At 53.5% G+C, this 26,727-nt stretch overlaps 1 protein-coding gene across 1 annotated transcript in view; it reads left to right on the top strand.

Moving 5' to 3' along the window:
* The first annotated feature begins 2,778 nt into the window (after positions 1-2,778).
* Positions 2,779-26,727, top strand: part of ADORA2B (adenosine A2b receptor) — a 37,587-nt gene continuing 13,638 nt past the window's right edge. The window contains exon 1 of the mRNA XM_077163986.1: positions 2,779-3,136. Coding sequence (XP_077020101.1) covers positions 2,811-3,136 — 326 coding nt within the window. The 5' untranslated portion in view covers positions 2,779-2,810. The remainder of the gene's footprint in view (positions 3,137-26,727) is intronic.

The following is a 26,727-nucleotide window of genomic DNA, read 5'->3' as shown; positions in this document are numbered from 1 at the left end:
TGAGCGATGGAAAGATGTGCCCCAGCTGCTTAGAAGAGGCTCCCAGAAGGCCGATTGGTTCACAGAATGTGCCCTTCCACTCTGACCAGGTACAGACCCACTCAGGCTCTAATCCTAACTTATCCAAATGCTCCCTTCACTGCAGTTGTTTGCCGGAAGTCTGGATTCTACAGGCGGATCCTAGAGATGAGTCCTGCTGCCCCTTTGTAGCCCCATCTAAGAGCAGGTCCTGCCACCCCATCTTATCTGTCAGGAAACGATGGCCTAGGGAGGTTAACCTGCTGGAGAGCTGGGACTCAAACCGGGACTCTGGTCCCGAGATCCCGGCTCGCTTCCCTGCACTCCAGCTGCTTCCAAAACTGAACCCCACGGCTCCCTCCCTACTCCGTCTTTTCTTCCCGTGTTCCTGAACCAGAATGGCCTGTTTCTGTCACTGTCACCCCAACGCACCCAGAGAATCCAGTCCAGATCCTCGCCTGAGCCTTGTACAGGGGTTTAGCGGACTCTGGATAACTCAATTCGCTTCTCCTAAACTTAGTGCAGTGAGGAGTGTGGTCGTGGGGGCCACATAGCAACCGGGCTGGGTGGGGGTGGGGGCGGGGAACAAGGCTGCTGGAGGGGGTGTCCAGACGGGGCACCAGTTATGTGGAACTTGGGAGGGGACAGAGAAAGGGCTTAAAGCGCTACTCATGGGTTCGGGGAAGGGGTCGTGAAGGGGTCGTGAAGGAGGCTGGGCTCCGGAGAGAGGAAACGGCCCTTGCAGGCACAGAAAATGCTGGACGGAGCCCAGGCCCCAAAATTTTAATATAATAAATCAATTTTTTTCACTATTGCAATAACAAAACTATGTGAAAAATACAGAAAGAAAAAAAATCCCCTATGCTAACCTACTAGTCGGCTGATATATCTACTGTGAATATTTTGGAGAACTATTACCCTATTTCTTAGGTAGAGGTTTTTGTCCACGTCTCCTGGAGGCTGAGCATTTTGTTTGTTTTGTTGCGGTTTATTAGAGATATAATTCACATGCCATACCATTCCCTCATTTAAAGTGTACAACTCAATGGACTTCAGCATATTCACAGAGCTGTAAAACCATCACCACATTTAGAATATTTTCATCACCCCCAAAAGAAATCCTGTGCCCTTTAGCAGCTCACCACCCCCACACCACACCCCATGTTTATTTGCAAGCATCTTCTCGTTTTGCTTGACAATCTTTTTTTTTTTTTTTTTTTTTTACTTAAAACTTTTTATTTTGGGATGCTTTTCAACATACAGGACAGTTACAAAAATAATACAAACTCCATACAGAGAATTCTAATATAACCCTAACTCCCCAGAAACCCAGATGCACCAATTTTAACATTTTACCGTGTTTGCCCTATCATTGTAGCTATCTATCCCTCGGTGTATCCATCCATCCATCCATCCATCCATCCATCCATCCATCCATCCATCCATCCTCCATCTTCCAGTCTTCTTAACCATCCTGTCTGGTGACTCTAGCAAAGGTTTTGGGGTGGGGGGTGGCTGCCAGGCGTGTTCTAGAATGATGACGATGGCCAGAACTGCAAAGGTTTGTCGGGGCCCACCCGGGGGCAGACGGCGGTGAGGTGGGCCGTGACCCTGCGAGTGGAGAGAAGTAGCGCCTTGGTTGCGGGACCAGCAGTCCCGCGGATGATTTGGCTGTGGGGAAGGATGGGGCAAGTGCCAGCAGCTTCCCCGGGTGGGTGAGGGTGGGCGGTGAGGACAATACTTGAGACCCACAAAGAGGAGGCCGCACAGGTTGGCCGGGGAGAGGGTTCCAAGATAAACCTGATTTGGGACTCGCTGGATTCGAGAGGCTGCGGGATTCGGTTCGCCAAGGTCTGCCCCTCAGGGGCACTTTCGGACTGGGCTTGGGAGTCAAGGGTGCAGAGGCGGCCTTGGGACTTGGGGAGCCACGAGCTCATCGGGGTGATCATAGAGGTGGGCGCGGCCCTTGGTCTCACGGGGGTGGACGGCGGAACTGAAGGGCCTGGAGTATGTCTTAAGGTGGGGATGGAGCTGGCTGGTGCAGCTGCGGCGAGTGGCCTGCAGGGCGGAGGAGCGCACCGGGGCGCGGCCGCGTGGAGACGCAGCAGCCCTGGGGCCCCCTCGCCGAGGGCAGCGGCGGCCTGAGGGGCAGCCCAGGTGGGCACGTGGGGTCCTCGGGGGCCCGCGAGTTCGGGTTCCCTCCTCAGTGCGCGGCTCCTCGGATGCCGGCGGAATCCGGTCCCGCCCGCAAGGTGCGCTCTGCCTGCCCGCTGGGCTCGCGGTGGGGCCCTCCCGAGGGGCTTCGGGTCCTCGACCCGCCCTCCGGCGGCGGAGGAGCTTCGGCGGGGCGCGCTCTTGGCCAAGGGGTCCCCGGGGGACGAGCGCGCGACCTCGGGCAGGGCGCGTCCCGCCCCCGCAATCGCCCGGGCTCCGCCCTGGCCGGATCTAGCACGACCGCCCGTGACACTGATGTCAAGAGGGACAGCTGTCAGAGCCGTCGCCGCAGGGAGACCTCGGGGCTCGACGGGCGCGCTCCGCCCCGCGCGGCCAGCACCCGGGTGAACACCCGGCGAGCGACCTCGGCTTAAGGGAAGGGGCGGCGCTGCGCGGGGACTGGAGACGTCCGGGCGCGCCGGCCCCGCGGCCCCGCCCCACGCGCGACGCCCCGCCCCCAGCCCCGGCCCCGTGCGCGTGGTGCTGGAGAGCCAGACGCAGCTGGTGGACGCGCGGTCGGCGCGCTCCGGCTCTGCCCGGCGGGGCCCCGGCCGCCGACACCCCGGGCCCGGGCGGCCATGAAACTGGACCCGCTGTACGTGGCTCTGGAGCTGACCATCGCCGCGCTGTCGGTGGCGGGCAATGTGCTGGTGTGCGCCGCGGTGGGCACGTCGAACGCGCTGCAGACACCCACCAACTACTTCCTGGTGTCCCTGGCGGCGGCCGACGTGGCCGTGGGGCTGTTCGCCATCCCCTTTGCCATCACCATCAGCCTGGGCTTTTGCACTGACTTCCACAGCTGCCTCTTTCTCGCCTGCTTCGTGCTCGTGCTCACGCAGAGCTCCATCTTCAGCCTCCTGGCCGTGGCCGTCGACAGGTACCTGGCCATCCGCGTCCCGCTCAGGTGAGGCTCGCGGCGCTCCGGCCCCGGGCCGTGTCGGAGCCCCCACTGTCCCCCCCCCCCCCCAGGGGCCACCCTCCTCCTCGCCTCGTTTCCTGCCCGGGAGGCGCCGGCCACCCGCAGAGACACGTGCGCCCCGGCCGCCCAGACCCTCGCGGGGGGGCCCCCAGGGTTGGACCCTCGCAGCCTCTGCGCCCCCGGAGCGTCCCGAGATGTGCGCGTCCTTCCTAGAGGGACGATTCTAGGGGTTCCGGGGAGCGCAGTGCCGGGGAAATCCCGCGGAAAGGGTCCCCCCACCCCCAGCGGCGGTGAAAGCACTGGCGCCCGGAGGTTTGGGGCTCACATCCTCACCCCTGCGGGAAAGCTGGCCCCCCACCCCCCCACGCCCCCACCCCCCCACCCCATTCTGCAGGGCTGCGGGCCGGGAGCGGGGCCTGGGATCCAGAGGGCGACTGGACACGACCCTGTGAAAGCTGGGGTCCGGGAGGGCGGGGAGGGCCGGCCCAGGACTGCTGTGGTCCCTGGGAGCGGGCTCGGCTGGGTCAGAATGGACACGCTGCAGCAGCAGATGGTACCGGGCTGCTGGCCAGAGGGGCACAGGTGGTGGGGCTCTGCCTGTTAACTTTTGGGTGAACTTTGGGGAAACTTGTCCCTGTGTGCTTAATGATGACTCCACATGCTCTTCCTCTTGGCCCTGAATCCATGGAGCCTTGGAGCTCCCTATCGCTGTATAGCCTTGTTTATCTCTTCAACCGGTGGTGATCCTGTCTGGGCCCAGGCTGGCTGCCTCCACTGCCCTATCCGAGCAAGCTGGGAAGTGCCCTCAAGATTTTACAAACTGAACAACTGACCCATCCCACGTGAGGAAGTGTAGATTCAGGGAATGAGGCCAGCCAGCCTGGGCTCAGAGCCTCTTGGTAGCTGACAAGTTCACGGTCTGAGCATGCAATTCAGGAAATTTAAGGATTCCTGAGAAAGTGTTTACTCTCTTTAGTGCAGGTATTTCTGAATTGAGTGAGCTTGGGATCTCTTTGGGTTTGGAGCTGAGGCAGGGAAACTGAGTCATAGGATTAGGAGGGAAGGAACTTATTTATTGAGTGTCAACTGTGTTCTGGGCCCTTATGTTAATCCTTTAACTCTTGTCATTGTGGAGGGTTGGAAGTGTTACTGCGTGTTGTAGACGACGCTCAGGGAAATACAACCTGGCTGAGGTTGGTACACCTGATTGAGTATCAGAGGCCGGACTCAAATTCAAACTGGCACCGCATTCCCACCGCGCTGGGCACGCTGTCTTGCGGGGCTGGGTGTGGCACCAGTGTCTGGAAAATGGGCAGCCAGGCTGCAGTTTATTTATGGAAGAAGATCCTGCCTGCAGGCAGCTGGTGGCTGTGGGAATGGACTGGGAGAGTGCTCTCAGAAGCCAGACATGTGGAGCTGGTCCCAGTGGGTCAGTCCCTGGGTCGCGGAGGCACGGGAGCCGCCTGGTGTGGGCCGACCCCGTGCTGCCACTGCCCTTGTCCTGGACCACAGGGTGCGCCATGCATCCCCACAAGCGAGACAAGTATGGGGATTTGGGGTTTCTGCCCCGCAAGCGAGACAAGTGTGGGAATTTGGGGTTTCTGCCCTGCAAGCGAGACAAATGTGGGGATTTGGGATTTCCCAGGCCCCTGGCAGCATGGCACGCTTCTCTCTTCTTGTGAGTCCCCAACCTGCCTCTTGGTTGTCACGTTCGTTGCCTCCTCGACGACCTTTGGGACTTTCTGCAGTGCAGCCGGGCAGTCCCCAGCCTCCAGCCCGAGGGGCCCACGTGGCGGAAGCCCCTTGACCTTGCCCCAAGCAGAGACACGGCGAGACCCCAGCCCCATCCCCCACTCCTGGGGGGTGGGTGGAAGAATCCGCGGAGCCGCCCTAGAGCAGGAAGTTTCACAGAAGCACAAATCTGTTAGTTCTTGTCTGGGCTCGGCTGGGCGGGGTCTGAGGGAGTGGGCGTGGGTGTGGGGAGGGGGGAGCCCCCAATTTCTGCTTTGCATTCGCTGAGGGCTGGAGAGAGAGGGCAGAGGTGTGGGGGGGGGGGTGGGAAACAGCCCCGAGGCTGCCCCTGTTCGCCCTCCTGGCCCAAGCACGAAGGCAGCCCCAAACCCCGTCCGTGGGCCGCTGTGGGCACCTGCCTGCCCCTCGCTTGTGGGCAGGAGAGCTGTCCCTGGGTTCTGTTGGCCTGGGCTTGGGGCGGGTCTTGCTTCCCGCCCTGCTTTCAGCAGTTCCACCTCTCTACCTGGGAGCTGGCTGAAAATGCAGATTACAGGGCCCCTTGGAGCCCCATGAGTCACATGTCTGGGGTGAGGCCAGGAGGAATTGCAGTAGCTGTAACTTTAACCTGGGGTTCTGGGCCTGCCAGAGTCTGAGAACAAAGTCGGGGGGCTCTGAGGCTCCCCATGTGGGCTGGTGCCAAAGGGGCCGGGAGCTCTGACTTATCTCAGAGCCCCTCCTCGGGGTCATGGAACTCCAGACATCTGGAAAGTCAGAAATCCCCGCCCCAGGAGGGCCCTAGGGGGCTGCTTGGCCTCGAAGCAGCGAGGTTCCAGGCCGCAGAGTCCTTGTCCGTGGCTCCGCCCACATCACCTGGAAGTCATTTTGCCCCCCATCCAGGGGCAGGACCTGCTGTCCCCAGCTGGGGGCGTGGCTCAAGGCCTCAGAGGCTGCTGCCCCCCCGTGACGCTGTGCAGGACAGGGGTCCGGAGGCGACACAGGCACCCAGGGTGACCTCTCTGGCCCATCTTGAGAAAGGGGAGTGTCTGCTCACCTGGGGAATGGCCACTTCCTTTCAGAGTAAGGGTGGTTGTCCCACAGGTGCAAACCCACTGCTTCTAGTTCATGTCCACGGATGGGTCCTGAAACCTGCTCAGGGCAGGTGACACCCTGTTCCCAGAAGTGCGGAGGGCGTGGGCAGAGTCGTAGGGGAGGGAGGCCCCGGGGCCCCCGCGGCATTTGGCACGCAGGTTCCTGGGCTGTCAGGGTGCCATCTGCAAATGCGTGTGTATGCGTGTACGTGTGCATGTATGTATGCCAGCATGCCTAGCACGAGCAGCTCTCAGCCCCTGGCTGCTCCTGGCTCTCCTTTCACCCTTAGGCCATTTCCACAGGAGCGCTTCTCCCCAAACTAGCCCTGTTCCCCAGCTGGGCTCGGGATGACTGTGTGACCCGCTCTGTCTGGGAGTCTTTACTCCCCTGCCCCGTGGACTCCATTTCCCCAGAGCTGGCCTTTGGTGATGGAGTACCCAAGCTGGGGCCTTGAGCATCTGCTAGTGCTGAGAGCCAGCCAGGTTCCAGGGAATGTTTGCTTCGCTGGATTCGCCGACAGTGTGGAGGGGGCGGGCTTGCCTGACCTGTCCCCAAGCCTTGGAACCCCCTCATTTTCTCCTCTGTGCCCCGGGAGTCCCGCCTGTGAGCGGGTATTGCAGGCTTCTTAGCAAGCCTCCGCCTCGGTGCTGCGTGGCCTCCTCTTAGCTGACTGCAGTGTAGAGGTGGCATTTGGCCGAGTCACTGCAGGAACGTGGGATTCTGCGGGTTGTTTTCTTTTTAACAATTGAGCTGAATTCCCACATCTGAAGATCCACCAGTGCACGCACGCACCAGTGTTTTGAAATCAGGCTTGGAAAATTTTCAGCTCTGAGTCCAGCCTCCCCTGGCCTTTCCAGGGACCCCCTCCTTGGGTTCTCCCGTCTCTCTTCTTCATCGACATTACTTTTCCCTTCTGGATCATTCCCATGGCAGCATTTGAATGGTGGGCCCCAAAGATAGGCCTGTTTTTGTGCCCTTATTTGGCCAAAGAGTGTTGATTCCCTAATATGGGTCTTGAGAGGAGGAGCTTGTCCCCGGCTTTTGGGGTTGGCCCTAAATGCAGTCACATGGCTCCTTATAAGCCGCACGGAGGAGAAAACCCGGAGAGGACAGAGGTCGACGAGAGTGATGCGGCCACAAGCCAAGGTCACTGGCCACCCGCAGCTGGGCAAGGCTGGGAGGGCTCCCCGCCCCCTGGAGCCACTGGAGGGAGCGCGGCCGGGCTGGCCCCTGGACTTTGGACATCTGGCTTCAGGGTCTCCAAGAGAGCACAGGGGTAGTGTTTGAAGCCACCCAGCGTGTGGTGCTCTGTGACAGCAGCTGCAGAGAACAGATACGTGCAAGCGTCCACAAGCTGCTTTACTGTCTCCCATCCTAAGTCAGCTCCCCCCCCCCACCCCCGAGGGCTTGTGGCCTCCTTGCTCCGTAAACTTCAGCAAGTCATCGAGTCTCACCGGCTCCCCAGGAGTGCAGTGGTCACTTCCTGGCCCCTCCTCGTCCACGTCCTTGCAGCAGCTCTTGATCAGGCCCTGCTGGGCCACTGTGGAGCCTCCCACCCCGTCCCTTCCTGCACCCCCATCACCATTCTCCAGCTGCTGCCAGAAGGTTTGCACGTTCCCTGGTCGAAAGCTCCCCACTGGCACCCGGGTAAAACCCCAGGGCCTGACCCGGCCCCAGGCCCAGCCTGCTCTAGCCTCTGCCCCTGCAGCGGCTTGCTCCAGGCCTGGCTCTGCCCCTCCCCTGGTCCTTGCACCCACGTCCCCCCAGCCAAAGAGGCTCCCCGCCACCACCGTACTTGTTTGTCACCAGCGGTGGTCGCCGCGCTCATTTCTTCCCTCGGTTGTGGTCTGTCCCCGCCCAAGACTCGGCACTGGGCCTGGCGGAAGGTTGGGACCCCACATTCTGATGAGTGCATGAGTGACTGGGCCCAAAGAGGGCACGTCAAGGTCAGGGAAAAAGCTGGGACAGTTGTGGGAGAGCTTTGTTGAAAAAAAAAAAAACACTGGGGAAGGAGAGGGTCTAAGATGGCAGATCCAGAGTAAGGGGTTGAGTCACTGGAGAAATGATGTCAGAAGAAAGGACGTGGCAGTCCATCTTAAGGGATAAAAGAGGGAAACGCTACCTGCTAGAAGGATCAATCATAGGTCTGAGGCAGGACAGGGCAAAGAGGTGCTCAGAGAAGCACAGGTGGCTGCCAAGAGGTGGTGTCCGGGGCAGGCTTGTGGGCGGCAGGCACTGGCCCAAAGGAAGGTGCCATACATGCCAGGGGCTCTCAGGACAGGGTCCTGGGCGGTCCTGTCACCTCCATAAGAGGTGCCGGGGCTGGGGGGCAGGGGGTGTTTGCTGGCGCCCTCTGCCGCGTGGCCCCCAGCCCCCTCGCTGGGCCTCGGCCTTACCTGGGTCTCTCCCTGAGTGTGTGTGGCCCCTGCTGGCCAGCCAGACCCTCCACTCTGTCTGCTCTCCAGCTCGAACGAGGGTAATCCCAGCTGGAGGCCACCTGAAGGCCTGTCCCCTCTCGGGGGGCACAGGTGGGCCCCGACTGGAGTGGAGCTGGGGACCCCCGGGGTTTAGATGGGGGAGGGTCACGGGCACAGCAGCGGCTCTGCTTAGGCTCCCCTGGGGCTTGTCTGGGGCGCTGCTCCAGAGGGCTTGGGGGCCTTGCGTCTCCCCCTGGGCCCAGCAGGGGCTGGGCGTGGAGAGGTGGGCCTGGCGCTGGGACGTTTAGAATTGCAGCAGCATCTGTGCACCTTCCAGGCCTCATCTCACTGCCTCCACAGATGGGGAAACTGAGGCTCGGAGGGGTGGGATTAGCCTGGGGTCCCGCCGGGCAGTTGGCAGGTACCTGTCTCCCCAAGGCTCCGTCACCATCCTGGCCGCTCGTGGGGAACGGCCTCCTGGTGGGTGGGGAAGGGGGACGCCAGCAAGCTGTGCCTGGAGCCCTTTACACATCTCATGGCATCAGGGAGGCCCTCTCTGGAAAGTGAGGCAGTTGGCCTGGCCGGGCCACGTGAGGTGTTGTGGGATTTCACCCCATCCCCAGGAGGGGACCAGGGCCCATCCTGTCCCCACGCTTCATTCTCATCGTTGACCTTCCAGACCTGGGCTTTGGATGGGGTACGTTCCCCGAGGCCATGCACGCGGCACCCTGGCTCTCCTGTGGTGGTCAGAGGCAGGCGACACTGGACACACAGCCAGGGACAGACGGACCTCGGGCATAGAACAGAGAATTAGAAGTTGAGATCAGGCTGCCCCGGGGGCTCCGAGGACAGCCCCCTAACTCACCCGGGCCGCGGAGGGAAGGGTGTGGTTTTGCTAGATCAGTGCTTGTGTTTTATATACTTTTTTTATTGCAGTGACAAGTAAACATGTCCCATTTCACCACGCCCAAGCATGCCATTCATAGGTGTCACTCCCATCCCCGCCACCATCCAGTGCCAGGACTTTTCTCTCCACTCCCCACCCCCGAACAGAAACCCTGACCCCATCAAGCCGTGACAGCTGCCCCCATCCCCACCCTGCAGCACCCCCCACCCTACTTTTGATCCCTGTGACTTGGCATGTTCTAGATTCTTCACAGAAGTGGAACCAGAACCAGGCCTGGCTCCTCTCACGCGCTGTGACGCCTGAGATCTCGTCCATGCCCTGCGCCTCATCCCCTCTCATGGCTGCATGAAGCTGGGGCCTTCTGGGTGCGGATGAGTGGGCGAGAGGACGGAGCCCATGCATGGTGCAGAGGGGCGGCTCCGCAGGTCGGGCACCACGCACCCTAGGAGCGACACAGGTTGGGGAGGGCCGAGGGCAGTTGGAGGGCAGGCAGCTCGTGGAGGGCCGGCCCAGGAGAGGGGGCTTTGTCCCGACAGCACTGCTGAGCCCATGAGGGACGGAATTTGAGTTCAGAGTCACCCAGCGGGCACAGAGGTGACAATTCAAGGGCACAGAGAGAGAGTGGCAGTCTCCCCTCCCTGGCCCTTCCCCACCCCCTCCATTGCGGCTGGAAGTCCTTCCCAGACCGCCCGCAGCCCCTCTGCTGTCACCCTTGAGCAGGGTCTGTGGCCGCCCCTCCCCCCCCAGCAGCGGCCCGCTCCCCCGCCAGCATTTGCTATCTCCAGATGTTTTTTCCTGCTGCTCTCCTCCAGCTTCCCTTTCTAATTCCGTCCACTGTAGACAGTGTCTGTTCACCGACACAGCGAGGACAAGTCTGTCCCTTCCCTCCTGCCTTGGCTCTCCTCCCTCCCCTTCCTGCTTTCCATGAGCTGTAGCTTGTTCCTATGTGCACCTAATCGAATCTTCACTTTTAAAGCCGTCCTTCCTGCTGGCCGTAGAGAAATGGAAACCGTTATGAAAGGGGCACCGGGGGAGGGAGTCACACCCCCTACCGTCTCCACCAGCTGGGTTCCAGTTTGCCTGTCGCAGGCATCGCCACTTCTTGTGGTTTCTTCTACCGAATTCCATGTTGTACCCGTCTTGTCGTACTGCCCCTTTGACAAAGGGAAGGTCTATAATGTTTGTGTTTTGCTCTGTGACTATAATAAAATGTCCTAAACTCTGTAGGGGGTTTCTGCAAACTGGGGCCCAGCATCTCGTGTTTTGCTCAGGTGCATCGGCTCCCCTGGGCCCCCAGCAGTGTGGCTGGCACGGGGCTGGCGGAGGAGGCGATGCACGTCTGCCACACAGCTCACGGCGCCACGCTCGGCTCACCCCAGAGGGGGTTGGATTCTACTTGGAGATGCTGTCGACCGTTCACAACGGGCCACATCTTAGTTTACTCGTTGTTTGTGTCATGAATTACCCATCTGGAAATGAAAAAGCTGAAAGAAGAAACACACCTTCCCATGTCCTTACGGTCATCTGGCATCTTAAACCTCCTCACTGCTGAGTGTCCTTCTAACATGACTTCTCTGTTAGTCCTGGTTCTCCAGAGAAACAACCCAAAGGAGGAATGTCCTAGTTTGCAACTGCCGGAGTGCGATATACCAGAAACGGAATGGTTTTTAGAAAGGGGAATTTATTAAGTTGCAAGTTTACAGTTCTAAGGCTGCGAAAATGTCCAAGTTAAAGCAAGTCTATAAAAATGTCCATTCTAAGGCATCCAGGGAAAGATACTTTGGTTCAAGAAGGCCGATGAAGCTCAGGGTTTCTCTCTCAACAAGAAAGGTACATGGTGAACATGGCGACATCTGCTAGCTTTCTCTCTAGGCTTCTTGTTTCGGGAAGCTCCTTCAGGGGCCTTTTCCTTCTTCATCTCCAAAGGTCTCTGGCCACATGGCTCTAAAGCATTTTTCAAAATGGTTCCCTCTTAAAGGGCTCCAGTAAGCAACCCCACCTTGAATGGTTGGAGATGCATCTCCATGGAAACCATCTAATCAAAAGTGACCATCCACAATTGGGTGGGTCACATCTCTGTGAAAGCAATCAAAAAGCTCCCACCCAGCAATATTGAATGAGGATTTTAAGAACTTGGCTTTTCTGGGGTACATAACACATTCAAACCAGCACAAGGAGAGAGAAATATATATATATATATATATATGTATATATATATATATATACATATCTAATATATATATGTAAATATCACTATTTATATATCTATAAATATTAAGATATGCATATGTATGTAAATATTAAGATATCGTTATAGGAATTGGCAAATGTGAATTCAGTAGGGTAGTTTATAAGCTGGAAACTCTGATGAAGGTGAAATTGGAAGTTAAATTCCCCAAGAGAGGCAGGTTGGTTGAAGTGGAGGCAGGAAATTCTTTCTGATTTCTGAAATCCTTAGTTCCGGTTTTAAGAACTCCAGCTGATTAGATGAGGACCTCCCCTCATTGCTGATTGTAGATGCAATCAGCTGTAGAGGTAATCAACTGACTGTGGATGCCCATCTCTCTATGAAATATCCTCACAGTAACCATCAAGCCAGTGGTTACTTGACTACATAACTGGACACTACAGCACAGTGAAGTTGACACATGAAACTGACCATCACACCGTCTCAGTGGGTTGCACAACTGTTTGGTTACGATTTCTTTTCATTGCGCTCTTGGGATTGTCCTGCCATTTCTTGCATTCCGTGTTTTCCTCTCAGTGGGATTCCATTTTTGCTTGTGTGTTTGTGTACACATATTTAAGTAAATTTTTCAGGGCAGGTACGTGGGAAGTAAACTTTCTGGGCATGATACATCAAAATGTTTGTATTTCCCACACTTGATTGGTAGTTTGACCAGATGTGGTTCAAAATCATTTTCCCTTGGAAGTTTGAAGACACTGTACTAACTCCCATGGTAGCTCAGGAAGTCTGATGTGTATATGTTTCTTATTTCTTTGTAATTTGGATTTCCTTTCGGAAAGCTTTAGGGGTTTTTAGGAAACTCAAGAGGTTGAGTCTAAATATTGGCTTTTTATTTTACTTTTTCATTGAGCGTGGCACTAGAATGCTAGCTTTTTTCCTTTGGAAGACTTATGGCTTCAGATTTTAAATTTTAAAAAATTATAAAATAGTAATTTCTCGTGATTATTTCCTTCCTCTCCATTTTTTCTGTTCTTTCCTTCTAGGATTCTTAATAGACGGATTCTTCCCTCCTAAGCTGATCTTTGGTGCTTGAATTTTCTCTGTCCCAGTACTTTCTTTTTATTCTCCTCTGGGCAAGTTCCCTGACTTTCCCCTGACTAGTTCCTCTATTCTTTTTTTCCATATGGGCATTCTTATTTACTTTAAATTTTTATTGAGGTAGCATAACACAAACGACAGAGTTGACGTTTGTAGTTTTAATTTAAGAAAACATTCCTTTAACCACTAATGCATTCACATGGCTGAGCGTGGTCTTGATGAGAAACCTGCGTCCTGGCGGGGAAACGCTCCCTGGGCCCCGGCTTTCCGTGTGGGGAGCTGCAGCTGGTGGCGGCACTGTGAGGGGAAAAGATGCAACTGAGTTGTATTTTTGAAGTGGTTAAAATGGGAAATTTTAGGTTGTGTCTAAGTTACCAGAATACAACTCAAGAAATGGAGAAGGTCAGACTTCCACCCCCAGTAGCTCTCCAAGCTTTTCCTGGGTGGGTGGTAAATGCCACAGCTCTGTGGGGGGTGGGGGGCGGTGGGGACTGGGGGGTGGTAAAGACAGTGCCCCCCCCCCCCCATGAGTCCTGTGATTTCGGTTTCTCCTCCTGACCCCGCCCTGGAACCTGCTGTCGGCGGGATGAGAGGTTTCACGGCCTGGTGACCCCTCTTTCCCATCTGCGACTCCTCTCTGGCTTCTGGTTTTTAGAGACTCATCAACGTCTCTGTTTGCCGATGCCCCCTCCACTTCCGTTCTGACGATGGCCATGCCTTTATTTCCTCTTATGTGTCTGTATCATCAGTCATTTACACTTGATGGCAGGAGGACTGGAAATTCCATGCAGCCTGGGGGGCCCAGGCAGGATTTTCATCTGGCCTTTGCTGGGCCTGTGCTTAGGTTTGCATTTTAAAACAGTTGCTCCGTAAGGAGCAGGGAGCATGGGTTGGAGGGAGAAGGTGATGTGTGTGTGGGGGGGGGGCCGGCGTGGCCAGGGCAGAGGCAGTGGAGGGGAGGCAGGGTCTAGAGACTGCTGAGCCTTGGACACAGATTTGGCACCAGGTAGCTTGATGTCTCAAGGTAGCCAAGGGGTCCGGTGGGGTTTGGAGCTAGGTCGAGCTGCAGAGCCAACCAAGAGACCAAAACGGGAAAGGGTCAATCCTGAGACCCAAACCTGGAGCCCCACTTGGTGAGCAGGGCCTTGAGATGTGGCTGGGGGCAGGGCCGGGTGCTCTAGAACTTTCCGGCATGAGGCCGGCTGTGTCCAACCAGCTCCACATGGACTGGTGAGCTTGGTGTGCGTGTGGCTGGGAGACAGGGGTGGGAGGGAGGTCAAGTTTACAGGACTTGGCAGCAGGTTGGATGAGCGGCCAGGATGACTCCCAGGTTTCTGGGCAGCTGGGTGTTACCATCCAAAGATGGGGGTGCTTCCAGAAAGCGTTGGCCCTGTTGAGTTCCGGGGGCCTGTGGGCCTGGTGCTCGGGGAGTTTGGGGCTGGTCGGTGCACCCACCAGGGCTCCTGCCCCAGCTCCTCCTGCCCCCCTTCCTGGGACCCCGCCCTCCCAGGCTCCCTTCGTGCCCCCGTGTCCGTGTGTCCAGACTTCACATCCCTCCCAGCCTCCCCCTCTGGCTTGCAGCCCGGCCCTCGCCGGCCCCAGCCTCCGCACACCTCCCACGGCAGCTCCGTGTGCCACACCCCAGTGTCCAAGGCTAGTGTCGACACCGCCCACTTGGCCACCCACTCCCGACTCCCTCACGTCTTCGGCTGCTCCGCCTTGGTCTGTTTTATGGGCGCATTCTCCTCTCCTGGGCTGGCTGCCCGCGCCACGTCCAGCCCCGAGGCCTCAGTCTCTTCCTGTACACTGATGCCCCCAGCCTGCGTCTGACTCGGCATTTGCACTGGACGTCCCCAGTATCTCCACAACAAGGCTCTTCGCTCCGTGTCCTGCCCTCCCCATACCTGCTCCTGTGCGGGGGACGCTTGGGCTTGGGCAGGGGGGACGCCATCCTTGCTGCTCAGGCCACACCCCGTGGGTCATTCTAAGCCCCCACCTGTCTCCCTCAGATCCCAGACCAGGTCCTGCCAGTTGTGCTTCTTAAACGTCCCCCGTCAATCGCTTCTCCTTGGCCCCAGCCCCTCTTCTGCCGCGTGCCAGGATGGATGCCAGTGTCCTCTCTGGGCATGTCTGGATATGCATTTTTAGGAAATAGCTGCAGGCTTCCTAAATGAAACCCGATGGTGCCTCCTTCCTTCCTGTTTCCTGGGGCCTTAGGGTAAGTCCCAAACCTTTCACTTGCCTGGTCAGGGGGCCCCTGTCCCCCTCCAACTCGTCCTGTCCTTCTCTCCCCTTTGTGTCCTCCAACTTGGTTTCTTGGGACACCCCCCTCACCTCCGGTTCCTGGAACTTAACTGAGCTCAGGCCTGTGCATATGCTCTGCCCTCCCCTCACTGGGAAACATTCCCCTCCATCTCTGAACCTCGCCATCTTTCACTGTGACCTTTAAATGACACCTCCTCCAGGAGGCACCCAGGATTCCTTTGCAGCTCTCTGCGTCCTCCTGGAATGTTTTCTTAATTATTCATTATTGAGTGTCTGCCTTCCCTTCTCCATTTCTAGAAGCAGGGCTCATCTCTTCTGCTCTCTCATCCCCAGAACCTCATCCAGCCACTGGCTGGGGATGGATGTATGAGTTGGTAGAGTGTGTATGTGTGAGTGTGTGTGTTTATGCGCATGTGAACAGAGGCGTGTGTGGGTGTCTGTGCACACGTGTCGGTGCCTGTTTTGTACCAGGGTGAATGAATGCATGGGCTTGTTGCCTAGACAGAGAGCGGGCAGCCCACATGTAGGGTGTCATCAGGATAAAGTAGAAGGGGGAGCCCCAAGGAAGCCGAGGAGTCACTGAAGGGGCAGGAGAAAAACAAGACTGGCTTCACCAAACCAACAGGGAAATTTCTGCAGGGAATGATGGATGGGCTGCTTATAGAGGGACTAAATTTGGAGCGGTAGAGAGGAATGAAATATCTCCCAAATTTGGCCTTTTGCCGAAGTCATTAGTAACTTTTTTTTAACAGCTGGGACTTTTCTAAAATTACAAAGCAAGTGCAGTATGCCTTATGTGAGCGTATTTATATATTTCGTTTGACTAATCTAATGCTGTCTGTGGTTTCAGAAAGAATGAGTCATTTTGAAGCGGTATGTTTTTCTCACAACTTGGTAAGATGCCACACTGCTGTATGAATGCCCACCCGCCCTTCGTATAGTCATGAGTTGTTAGTCTTTTGCTGCCTTTGCTTTTGTGCTCCCTTATATAGTGTGTGCGTGCACATGCAAAAAAGCAACATGGTACAGTATATAGCCAGGTGACCCCGTTATCCCAGTAACATGCAGTATAGCCCCACCCCACCCCCCCAGTTCCGGTCCAGTGAAGGGTAACGCTTGCATTTAGGTATGTCTTTTCATCCTTATTTCTCTTATACTCTGCAGCAGTCTCTCAGCTTTTTTTCCCCCGTTGTCTTCCAAGACCTGAGCAGTTTTGAGGATTCCAGGCTCCTTGTTGGCCAGAGCGCCCCTTGATTTGGGTTGGGTCGTGTCCTTGCGATTGGGTTCAGGTACCCTGCCTCCAGAAGTGGCTGTGCGTCCTCCTCAGTGCAACCCATCAGAGGGCGCATGGTGTCCCTCGTCCCCAAGCTGGTGGGGTCAGGTTCCCGCTTTGTTAAGGCTTTGCCTGCCGGGATGCTCTGCCGTGACCCTGTGCTCTCCCTGGGATCTCCCCTGAACCAGTGGCCACCTCGGAGACTGTCAAATGGTGCTTCCCTTTCTCTTTCATTCCTTCTGCATTCATCAGCTGGCATTCTTCTGTAAAGAGGAGCTTTACCGTCTCCCTTTTAGTATCAGTTTGGACCCCCCAGAATTTAATTTTCATTCAGGTGTGTTAAATCCACTCATGTTATGCATTGTGATACTTAAATTGTCTCAACTATGGCCCCTTAAAGTAGACTCCCGTGTCTTCTCCAGTGTTCCCATCAACTTGGGGGGTACTTTCGTACTTCCTGGCACAAGAGGAGTTCCAGGCTCCCAGTTTCCTTTCTGTGCTCCACCTTGGAAGTCAGGCATTTCTCCAAGGAGCCTTGGTTCCTCTTGGTGGAGGATAGTCTTTGGAGACCAAGATTTGGGGTTAGGTGTGCTCACATGTGTCATTTCTTCTAGGAGGGATTGCTGTGAACAGGGCTAAGACACATTTTTAAAACACAGTCATGAGTGGGACGAGCTCCTGCTCACACCAGACTGCCATCTTAGGATGAGAATGAGCGTGTTATGGAAGCAAATTGCCATTCAGCAACTCTCATTGTCATAAACGGTTCAGACAAGAATCATCAATAGATGCTAAGACCTGCGGGCGCAAGTTTGATGCGGAGCAAGATATTTACAAAGACCCAAAGTACCTGGCCCAGGACCCTTCTTAATTATGAAGGGACAAGGGGCTGCTTGACAGGGGAGAACCCAGCAAACGCCCCGTCAGCCAGGGACCGGGGTTAAGGCTATCAGAAGAGGGACAGACGGACCTCAGGTGCTGCCCCCATGTCCCCTTGCAGCTTCTTCTTGTGTGCGTGGAGGTTGATGCTTTGACATGCATTTTCCCAGATGAGGCAGCATTTTAACCCCAGCTCTGGGAGAGCCCTTCTTGGGGCAGAGGACAGTGTTTTTTCTCTCCCCAAGTCTGCTGGCAGGGGCCACATATCTCCTGGGGAGGTCATGGCTGGAGCCTGGCCACCTTGGGCTGCCTCTGGTCCCCCCTTATGTGAGACTCACCAAAACCCAGCCCCTCAGTGGCTAAGAGAGTTCAAATAGAGTCAAGAGGTTATTCTGGAGGTTGCTCTTATACAAACTTCAGCCAGATAATGCAAATTGCCACGTCAAGCCTCAACCAACAGATTCCCGAAAACCCAAAAGAATACCCTGGGCTCAAAGATTCGATAGGATTTTACTTGGGAAGTTTATTTTTTCAGAAACTTCAAGTCTCCAGACGGCTCCTGTGCCAGAGAAGCCCTGAAACCCAGAGGTCCTTACCAGGCTCTCCAGAAACAGCAGCTAGTTTCTCTAGCTCTACGCCATGAGGTTGACACCCCTTTTCAGCACAGAGAAGTTAGAAAGGTCACTGCCCAGATAACCCTGAAGAGTGAGAGAGTGAGCACATGCGAGGGAGGAGGTGGAATTGAGAAGTTAAGATTGAACAAATGATTGTCGACTGACTCATAGATATTCCTTTTTAGCTCCTAGTGTATTAGAATAGCCAGGAGGAAATAAACCTGAAATTGTTGCACTGTAACCCAGTGGCCTTGATCTTGGTAATGATTGTCTAACTATAGAGTTTTCATCCTGTGACTGTGTGGTTGTCAAAACCTTGTGACTGACAGGTGCGTGGAAAGATGAGTAATAAAGACATGCATAAGAAAATAGGTTGGGGATATGGGGAAAAAATAATTCTATGTAAACTATGGATAGTAGTTAATAGTACTTTAATCATCTTTCATAAATTGTAGCAAATGTAACTACAGTTAGAAAAAAGAGAATTACAAAAAAAAGTGCTGTCATCAATTGTAACATTTTCCTCACCAGTGCCAGTGTTGGTGGCAGGGTAGGGTATGGGAATCCTGTATTTTATGCATGATGGTTCTACAAACCCGCAACTTCTTTAGTAAAAAATTTTTAAGTTAAAACAAATTTAAAAAACCCAGCCCCCTGGGGGGGCCCTGGTCCTGGACCACAGCCACCTGCCGGGTGAGCGGGTGGGGCTGCTGCCAGCTCTTTGCTGCTACCCGCACGCCTCATCCACTGCCCCGGGAGACAGGGAAGGACTCCTGGCATCTCCCCAGCTGTCTGCAGCCCTGCTGGTGGGCTCCACGCAGGCCCAGTGGGGCCCCTGTGAGAGTTCAGATGTGCCTGAACCTGGTTGCATGGACACGAGGCCCTCTGTGGCAACACTTACTTTGGCTCCCTGGGAAATATGAAAAACTGGCAAGCTACTCATCCGCAAAATGTCCCGTCTTAGACAGACAGCCTCTTGCTATCTCTAGGCTGAAGCTCAAGCCGGATTCACACACCCCATTCCTTGCTTCGGGGAGAGCTGGCAAGTGGGAGTTGAACATGTGTATGCGATTCAAAAGGCAGCATTCTGTTCCCTTCTTGTAAATTCAGGATTCCATTCACCATGTGTGCACCAGGCATGGTGGAAGGTGCAGTCTGCTCAGCAGCCCAGCGTGCAGTGGGAGGGGACGGAGCACATCGTGATGGAGCAGGTGGGTGGCGGGGGTGCTGGGGGGGCCCAGGGGGACCCAGGGTGCCCTTTCCTCAGGACACACGGTTCTGCTCCCACGTGACTGCTCTGCTGCGACTTCGTTCACGGGTGAGCGGTGACGAGGGGAGTGAGGCTGGTGTAGTGCAGACCCGGTTTTGGTGGTGTATGATTTCTCCTAGGCAGAGGAAGCTGGATGAGTGGAAGTAGAATTAGAGTCCCCAGCAGGAAAGGAAAAGTCCCTGCTGGACTGCTATGCAGCAGGAGCCCTTCTGGCTGAACATGGAGGAAAATGCACACGGTACCCACATGGGACGCCCTCCGGAGACGCTGCACCCAGCCTTATGGGGCGGGCTCCTTTGCACCCCCATCCCTGCCCAACTCGGTAGCAGCCCCTTGGCTGAGAACCCCGCTTTCATCTGCACTGTCTTGGCTCTCATAAGCCTGGTGCTGATGCAGGTTTTGCCAGGATTTCCATTCTACTTTTTTGGTGTATTTTTTAATATCCACGGTAGCAGCCCATGGCCTCACTCAGCTGCCTGCCTGGGTGGTCCGAGTTCTTTGGGTGGTGTTCTATTTACAAAATGTTGTAGGTTTTGAAGCCTCTGTCCCTCATCTCATTTTTTATATAAGAAAACAGGGTTTTCTTTGTGTATAGTTTTAGAGAATGTGGGGTTTTCTAAGAATAAATATGTTGCTCTATAGCAGAAATGTCTGTATTTACAAAGGAATGAAATTCGGAGCTAGATGGTATATAACAGAAGGAAAGAAAATTCTTCAAAACAATAAATTTAAGACACAGTGACAGATGTCGGCGTGTATTTATAAAGTGCTTTTGTACCCATTTTATCTCTGGTAAGTCCCAGCAGCACAGCGTGGAGGTGGGTTCCCCAGCCACTGTTGTCCCCGTCTTTTGATGGGGAGCTCAGGCTTCTCCAGCTCAGTGTCATTGTCAGGGTACTTCTTTGGGAATCTGCTAACGAGCAGCACCTAAAGTGCTGGGAATTCTGGTTTCTAAGGCTGAGGAATGGCCTGGTTTGAGCTGAGGGCAGCAGAGCCAGCAGGAGGGAGGGGAGACCTTCCCCCCACCCCCCACCCCCCACCCCCCGCCGCCCGAAACTGGGTCAGCACTTGTTCGGCAGCACTTGGCGATTCTCCTTGTTATATAACCTCAGCGTCCACACTGTTCCCTTTTGATGATCCCCTTCATGTGACAGTTTTTCGATCGGTTTCCTTAGCTAATGAGCCCCTTATATGGATAATGGGCGGATTGGCGCACGGCTGCAGAGATGGCGGTGGGGCACAGCCGCCTCCCGGAGATGGGCTTTCCCAGAGCGTTCCCTTTGTGTGGGCCTGCAGTTGCTGGCGTTGTTCTTGCCTCATTGGAAAGAATAAAGCAGCCTGTGTTTTCTTTATTCATTTCTGGATGGCCTGCTGTTTGCCTCTCCTACACTTGGGGCAGAGCTCCTTTTCCTCAGTCTTGCTGCTGTGCACAGGGCCCTCCACCGTGGAGCACAGGGGCCAGCCCTGGGCCGTGGGTGTCCAAAGGCGTGGCCCCGGCCCATGCTGTGGACACGTGCGCATACGCAGAAGAGATGATGTTCGGACGGCCGTTGGTGCAGGGGGGCAAGGCCTGGTGCACGCCAGCCCAGGGTGGGGCCCAGAAGGGAGCCGTATCTGGGGCAAGGCTAGGGACATGAGTAGGAAGTGGGAGCTCAGAGGACAGGGTGGGGATTACCACAGACTTCTCGAGAGGTCAGATTCCAGCGTCCTGCTCAGTCCAGTGACATGTGCCTGCTTTGCACAGCATCCTGACGGTCACCAGCCTCTGCCTGACTCCTTCCAGGGCTCAGGGGCCTGTCTCGTGGAGACCACCGGTTCTGCCATTACAGAGCTCCCTCCAGCACCGAGTGCTTTGTCTTTGGAGCTTAAATCTTTTTCCCACAGTGGCCATGCCCTGGGTTCTCGTGTGTCCTCCCATAGGGCAGAGCGCAAGCACATTCGTGGCCCTTTATATTTTATTTTTTTTTTTTAGAGAGAGGGAGGAAGGGAAGGAAAGACAGAGAAGGAAGGAAGGATGGAAGGAAGGAAGGGAGGAAGAAAGGGAAACATCTTTAAACATTTTCTTATTTTTTATTATATTTTGTTTGTTTGTTTGTTTGTTTTTACATGGGCTGGGGCCGGGAATCGAACCGAGGTCCTCCGGCATGGCAGGCAAGCACTCTTGCCCGCTGAGCCACCGCGGCCCGCCCTCGTGGCCCTTTAAAGACAGCCTAGCCAGAGGGTAGCAGAGACCACTTCCTTTAAGCCTCCGAGTCCCACATGGCAGACCACGGAGGTGGGGCGAGCCCCCTGCAACCATCGAGCAGCTTTAGCAAGGGCGCCTGTGTTTGGGTGACCAGGCAGAGGGGGGATCTTTGAGGTGAGCCCCAAAGCACAGTAGATCCCTGAGCACTTGGGCAACAACAGCTCTGGGCTGAGTCAAGAGTCTGAGCTTTGGTTTGTCTTGTCTGCCGTTGAGCAGCATGGAGCAAGCCATTCAGTCTCACTTGAGCCTCTGTTTGCAAATGTGTAAGCTGGGGAGCAGTTCAGGTCTCACAGGGCGCGGTGTGACCGAGATGTGAAGGGCACTTTGCACCATGGCCCTGGAGAGATTGTGCTCAGGATGGAAACCCTGGGCACCGAGGTTCCCAACGGCAGGGGGAGGGGAGTCTGCAGGCACTTGGTTGTCACCCAGGAGCTGGTGCTGGTCCCATGGTCAAAGGCTGACAGCAGAGGAATCGATATGCTGGTCAGGGGGGAATTAGGAAGGAAAACCTGCTTTAGATGGAGAGATGGACTGTCTTAGGTTCCCAGCTGCTAAAACAAATACTATGTGAGTTGGCTTAAAGAACAAGAGTTTATTGGCTCACGGTTTTGAGGCCAGAAGAAGTCCAAAATGGAGATGTCAGCAAGGCAATACTCTTTCCCCAGAAGACTGTGGCATTCTGGGGCTGGCCGCTGGAGATCCTGGATCCTTGGCTTTTCTTCACACGGCAGTACACGTGGCGGTGTTTTTTACTTCTTCTTCTGGGTGCTCCCTGGGGCTTCTCTTGGGAGGGGGCACCCCGCCACAGTGTAGACAATAACAAGTCCAAACTGGGGTTTACAGTTCAGTCTACCACATCGATGCTGAACTCATCTTTTCCAGCTTTAAAGTTTCAAGGACCATTGGCATGTTAAGGAGGAAAATGGAAACACGGTTGTGTATTTCAGGTTTTGCCAAGTATTTCAGGCCCTTGGGAAATAATTCAGTTAATTTGCAACCTCACAATGCTCTATGCTCCCCTCTCCCACCCCAACGCTGTGTTCTCTAGAGGTGCCATCACCATCACCAAATCCTACGTCCTCAGCCTCTTTGAATGTTCCTACCATGCTCTGGCCATCACCAGGACCGCCTCTCCCTTGAGGACATTACTTCCCCTGCAGCATTATTCCAATGGCACCCTGGTCCTAAGTTTGGGACGTGGGCTGGTGCTCTTTCTCTTGGTTCTTCTCCACTCTCCCATCCAGAGAATTATCCCTCTCACTCCTCAAAAGACATTTGGACTTCTCATTGTCCAAACACCCCTCCCCACACCCCACCTGCTGCCACCACTGGCTTCCTGGTGGGACCCCCCCACCCTGTCATTTGTGGTGACTGCTGTGCCCCACAGCTGGCGCATTTCACACCCAGGTCTCAGTTCTGTTTCACTTCCTCAGCCTTCCTGGGCCTCCCATGCCCAGGGTCCCAGCCTGTTCCTTGTCATCCCCAAAAGCTGCACCACCCTCAAAACCACAAAGGCCATCCCCACGACATTTCTCTAGCAAGCTCTGTTTTCCACTCACTGAGACACTCCTCAAGCAAGTAGCTTCCTCCCCTCTCAGCAGATGACTTTCTTCATACTTTTCTGAGGTGGTAGCAGCTCTCAAAGAGAAAGCTGCCCCATCTGCTCTCCACCCAACCTAATCCTCGCTGCAGTTGTCCTGCTCTCCTTCCTTGGGGCACCGCTGAGGAAGTGTCCCTGCTTTGACAAAGCTCAGTTGCTCCCCAAGTGCCCTCGACCACATCCTCCAGGCTCTTCAGATCCTGAGTCCCTCTAACAGTCCCTCCTTTTTTCTTTCTCTGCTGAACATTTCCATCAGTGTGCTGCCATTCACTGTTCTCTTGATCTTAATCTCCTTGCAACCCAATTCTTCCCTTGATCCTTTTACAGAAAATTGGTAAAAATCAACAACTAAGGAACATCCTTGATTCATCTTCCTATATCGTATCCATCTTCAAGACCTGTTAGTTCTACCTCCAAAGTATATCTCTATTTGCGTTATCTTTGCCATCACCCTAGTCCAAGTCAATATTTTCTTTTGAATTAACTATGGAAAGTTTCCAAACTCTCTGCTTCTCTTACTGCTCCCATAAAATTCAGTCTCCACACAGAGGCTAAGTAAGCTTTATAAAACATAGGTCAGTGTCATTTCCTTATTTAAAAGCCTTCAGTGCCTTCACTTCGCACTTTGAATAAAATCCAGATTCCATCCCATGGTCCTAGGAGCTGGCTCCGGCCTCTTCTTAGATTCATTCATACTTCCTGTAGCTTCCTTAAAGAAGCAAAATTCCTTCCTGTCTGAAAGCTTTAGTCCAAGCTGCTTCCTGCCTGGAATGCTCTTTTGTTTGCTTGTGAATTTTGACTCCTCAACCTTTAGGTTTCTGCTGAAAACAGACCTTCCCTGATATCAAATATCACTGCATCCTATTTGTTGTGATATGGCTGAATTTATACCAGTTTGTAATTATATATTTGCTTGTTTACTTGTTTGTTTTCTGTCTCCTCCGTAAGTTTAAATGCCGTGAGGGCTGTGATGATGTTTCTATTGCCTAGCAAAAAGAAGAGGTCTTTGAATGAAGCAATAAACCGAAAGGGAAGAGAAACTGGTTTTCCTCATCCAAGACATTTGGCATAAAAGTCTTTTTTTCTTTTTACTGTTTTGATTGATAAATCTTCAGACACATAAATTCCATACATGGTGCACTATCAGTGGCTCACAGTATCATCACATAGTTGTATATTCATTGCCATGATCATTTTTTAGAACATTTGCATCACTCCAGAAGAATAAATAAAAAGCAAAAAGAAAAAGCTCATACATACCATACCCTTCACCCCTACCTCTTATTGACCACTAGTATTTCTGTCTACCAAGTATATTTTACCCTTTGTGGTAACCCTCCCATTATTTATTTATTTTTATGCATATTTTTTTTTTTACTCATCTGTCCATACCCTGGATCAAAGGAGCCTCAGACACAAGGTTTTCACAATCCCCCAGTCACACTGTAAAAAATTATATCTTTATACAGTTGTCTTCAAGAATCAAGGCTACTAGAACACAATTCAAAAGTTTCAGGTACTTCCCTCCAGCCTCTCCAATATACCATGAACTAAAAAGGATATCTACATGATGCATAAAAATAACCTCCAGATAACCTCTCAATTCTGTTTGAAATCTCTCAGCCACTGAAACTTTGTCTCATTTCTCTCTTCCTTTCGTCAAGAGGACTTTCTTGATGTGGGGTCCCAGCTCATCCCAGGATTTCTGTCCCACCTTGCGAGGGAGATTTACACCCATGGAGTCATGTCCCACATAGGGGGAAGGGCAGTGAGTTCCCCTGCCATGTCAGCTTAGAGAGAGAGAGGCCACATCTGAGCTACAAAAGAGGTTTTCTGGGGGTGACTCTTAGGCATAATTTTAAGTAGACTTAGCTTCTCTTTTGTAGGAACAAGTTTCATAGGGGCAAATCCCAAGATCGAGGGCTCCACCTATTGATTTGGTTGTCCCCATTGCTTGTGAGAATGTCAGAAATTCTCCAAATGGGGAAGTTGAATATTTCCTCCTTTCTCCCTAGTCCCCCAAGGGGACCCTGCAAATACTTCTTTATTCACTGCCCAAATTACTCCAGGATATATGGGGGCATCACACTAATGTGGACAAATCAACAAAATCTCACACCCTATTCAAGATTCCGTATACTTATGGTGTTCAATTAAATTGAGCACACAAGTTAAATTAGGAAATGCACTACCCAAAATACTAATTTTGCACCAAATAAACATCTCTCCCTTTGGTTTCATACAACAGTTAAAGTTTTAAAATATGGATGATATCATCCTTTACCCTGTATTCTGATTTACCTTAGTTCTTACCAGATCCGCTTCCTTCATATCTCTACTTGAAGTCTGATCACTTTTTCAACTTTTTAAACAGTTCCTGTATGGGGTACTGCTGACTTTCATAGTTTCAGAGCTCTGTCTGAGTCTCAGGTGTCACATAAGTACCCGAAGTTTCAGGGAATGACCAGGTTATAAACAAACAGCTCAGTATCTCAGAATTTAGAAATAACAAGTACAATTCCTGAATATATGTGACTGCTGTAAGAATTTAAGGACCCTGTACAATAGGCCCCAACCTGATGACCCATGCTTTCGACGTCAGTTCACCGAGTTTTATATTATAGTTGGTTCATACGATTGAGATACAGTCCTTAAGATTCGTACACCTAGCTCATGCCTCACAATTTCATTCCTTCTTGAGGCTGGTCAGTAGTCCATTGTATGTATACACCATAGTCCCCCTTACATTCCTTAGTCATTATACCCTTAGGCCACCTCCATCCGTTACACTGAACACTGCTACCATAAACACCAGTGTGAACATGTCCATTCCTGTCCCCACACTCAGTTCCTCCAGGTAATTACGGAGCAAAAGGGTTTCAGGATCATATGGCAACCCCACCCCTAGCCTCCTGAGGAACTACCACACTGCCCTCCAAGGGACTCCCCCTCTCAGTTTCCCTACCGATAATGAATAGGTACATCTCTTCCTTTGCATCTTCTCCGGTGCTTGTTCCTCTCTGTTCACTTTTAAACAGTTTTATTCACACCTCATACAGTCCAACCTAAATGTATAGACGTGCCTTTATAAGTCATTTTTCACATGTGCAGGATCCAACAGTTTTGATGTAGGTGGATACTGGTTGTTTTGCACTCTGGTGGGAAGCCACACAGCATAAGTTCTCCATGACGGGTGCTCTGTGTCTAATATTGCTTTAAGAAAAATAAGTGAAATAAGAGGCAGCATGAAGTGGTGCAAGGAGCACAGGCCTGAGCGTCTAGACCTTACGTCTGACCTTTATTTCTTGAATTGTCTTTGTTCAACTCAAAGCATTTGTATCTGAGTTTCCTCATTTGTGAAATGAGAGGCTAACTATAAAGGCTACAGGTATCAAATGACATGACTAATTATGCTTACACCATCAAGACATTTACTTATCTCTAATGACAATAATATGGTGCCATGGTGGTTTTAGGGTTAGCCTAGTGGCTCAGAGACGTCAGCAAGGTCTTGGGCTCTGTCCTTCCTTCTGCTTTGCCATCCTTGTGTTTTGTTTGTCTTCAAGCCTGTCTTTCATGGCCACCAGATGGCTGCTGCAACTCTGGGTCAGCGTCATGGCCCCCCAGGAGAGCATCAAAAGCAGGAAGGGGTTTATACTCCAGGGTTTGGTTTCGGCACCAAAAAAAAAAAAAGGCAGGAGGGGATGGGGTGCGGGGAATGCTTTCCTGAGGTGTCGCTCTCCAGCAGTAGACTTCATTTTATGTCTCATTGGCTAGAACTGCCTCATGGAGACCCCAGACCAATGTCTTTCAAAAGAGAAGGGAAGTTCATCCCCCAGGGCTAGGCTGTATTCGCCTGCCTGAATACAGGTGAGCTGGGGAACATCAGAGGAGGAGTAGGGGCTGGGCTGTCAAGTATGCTGTCTCCTAGATTTTAAAATCCTGGGATGCTGAGTGCTTGGCCTTTAGGAGGCTGCCTCATGACCCTGCAGGGACTAAC

The sequence above is a fragment of the Tamandua tetradactyla genome, chromosome 6 (genome assembly GCF_023851605.1).
Source record: "Tamandua tetradactyla isolate mTamTet1 chromosome 6, mTamTet1.pri, whole genome shotgun sequence".
Classification (NCBI taxonomy): domain Eukaryota; kingdom Metazoa; phylum Chordata; class Mammalia; order Pilosa; family Myrmecophagidae; genus Tamandua; species Tamandua tetradactyla.
The sequence above is the reverse complement of the archived record's forward strand: the minus strand, read 5'-3'. Positions and strand labels throughout refer to the sequence as shown.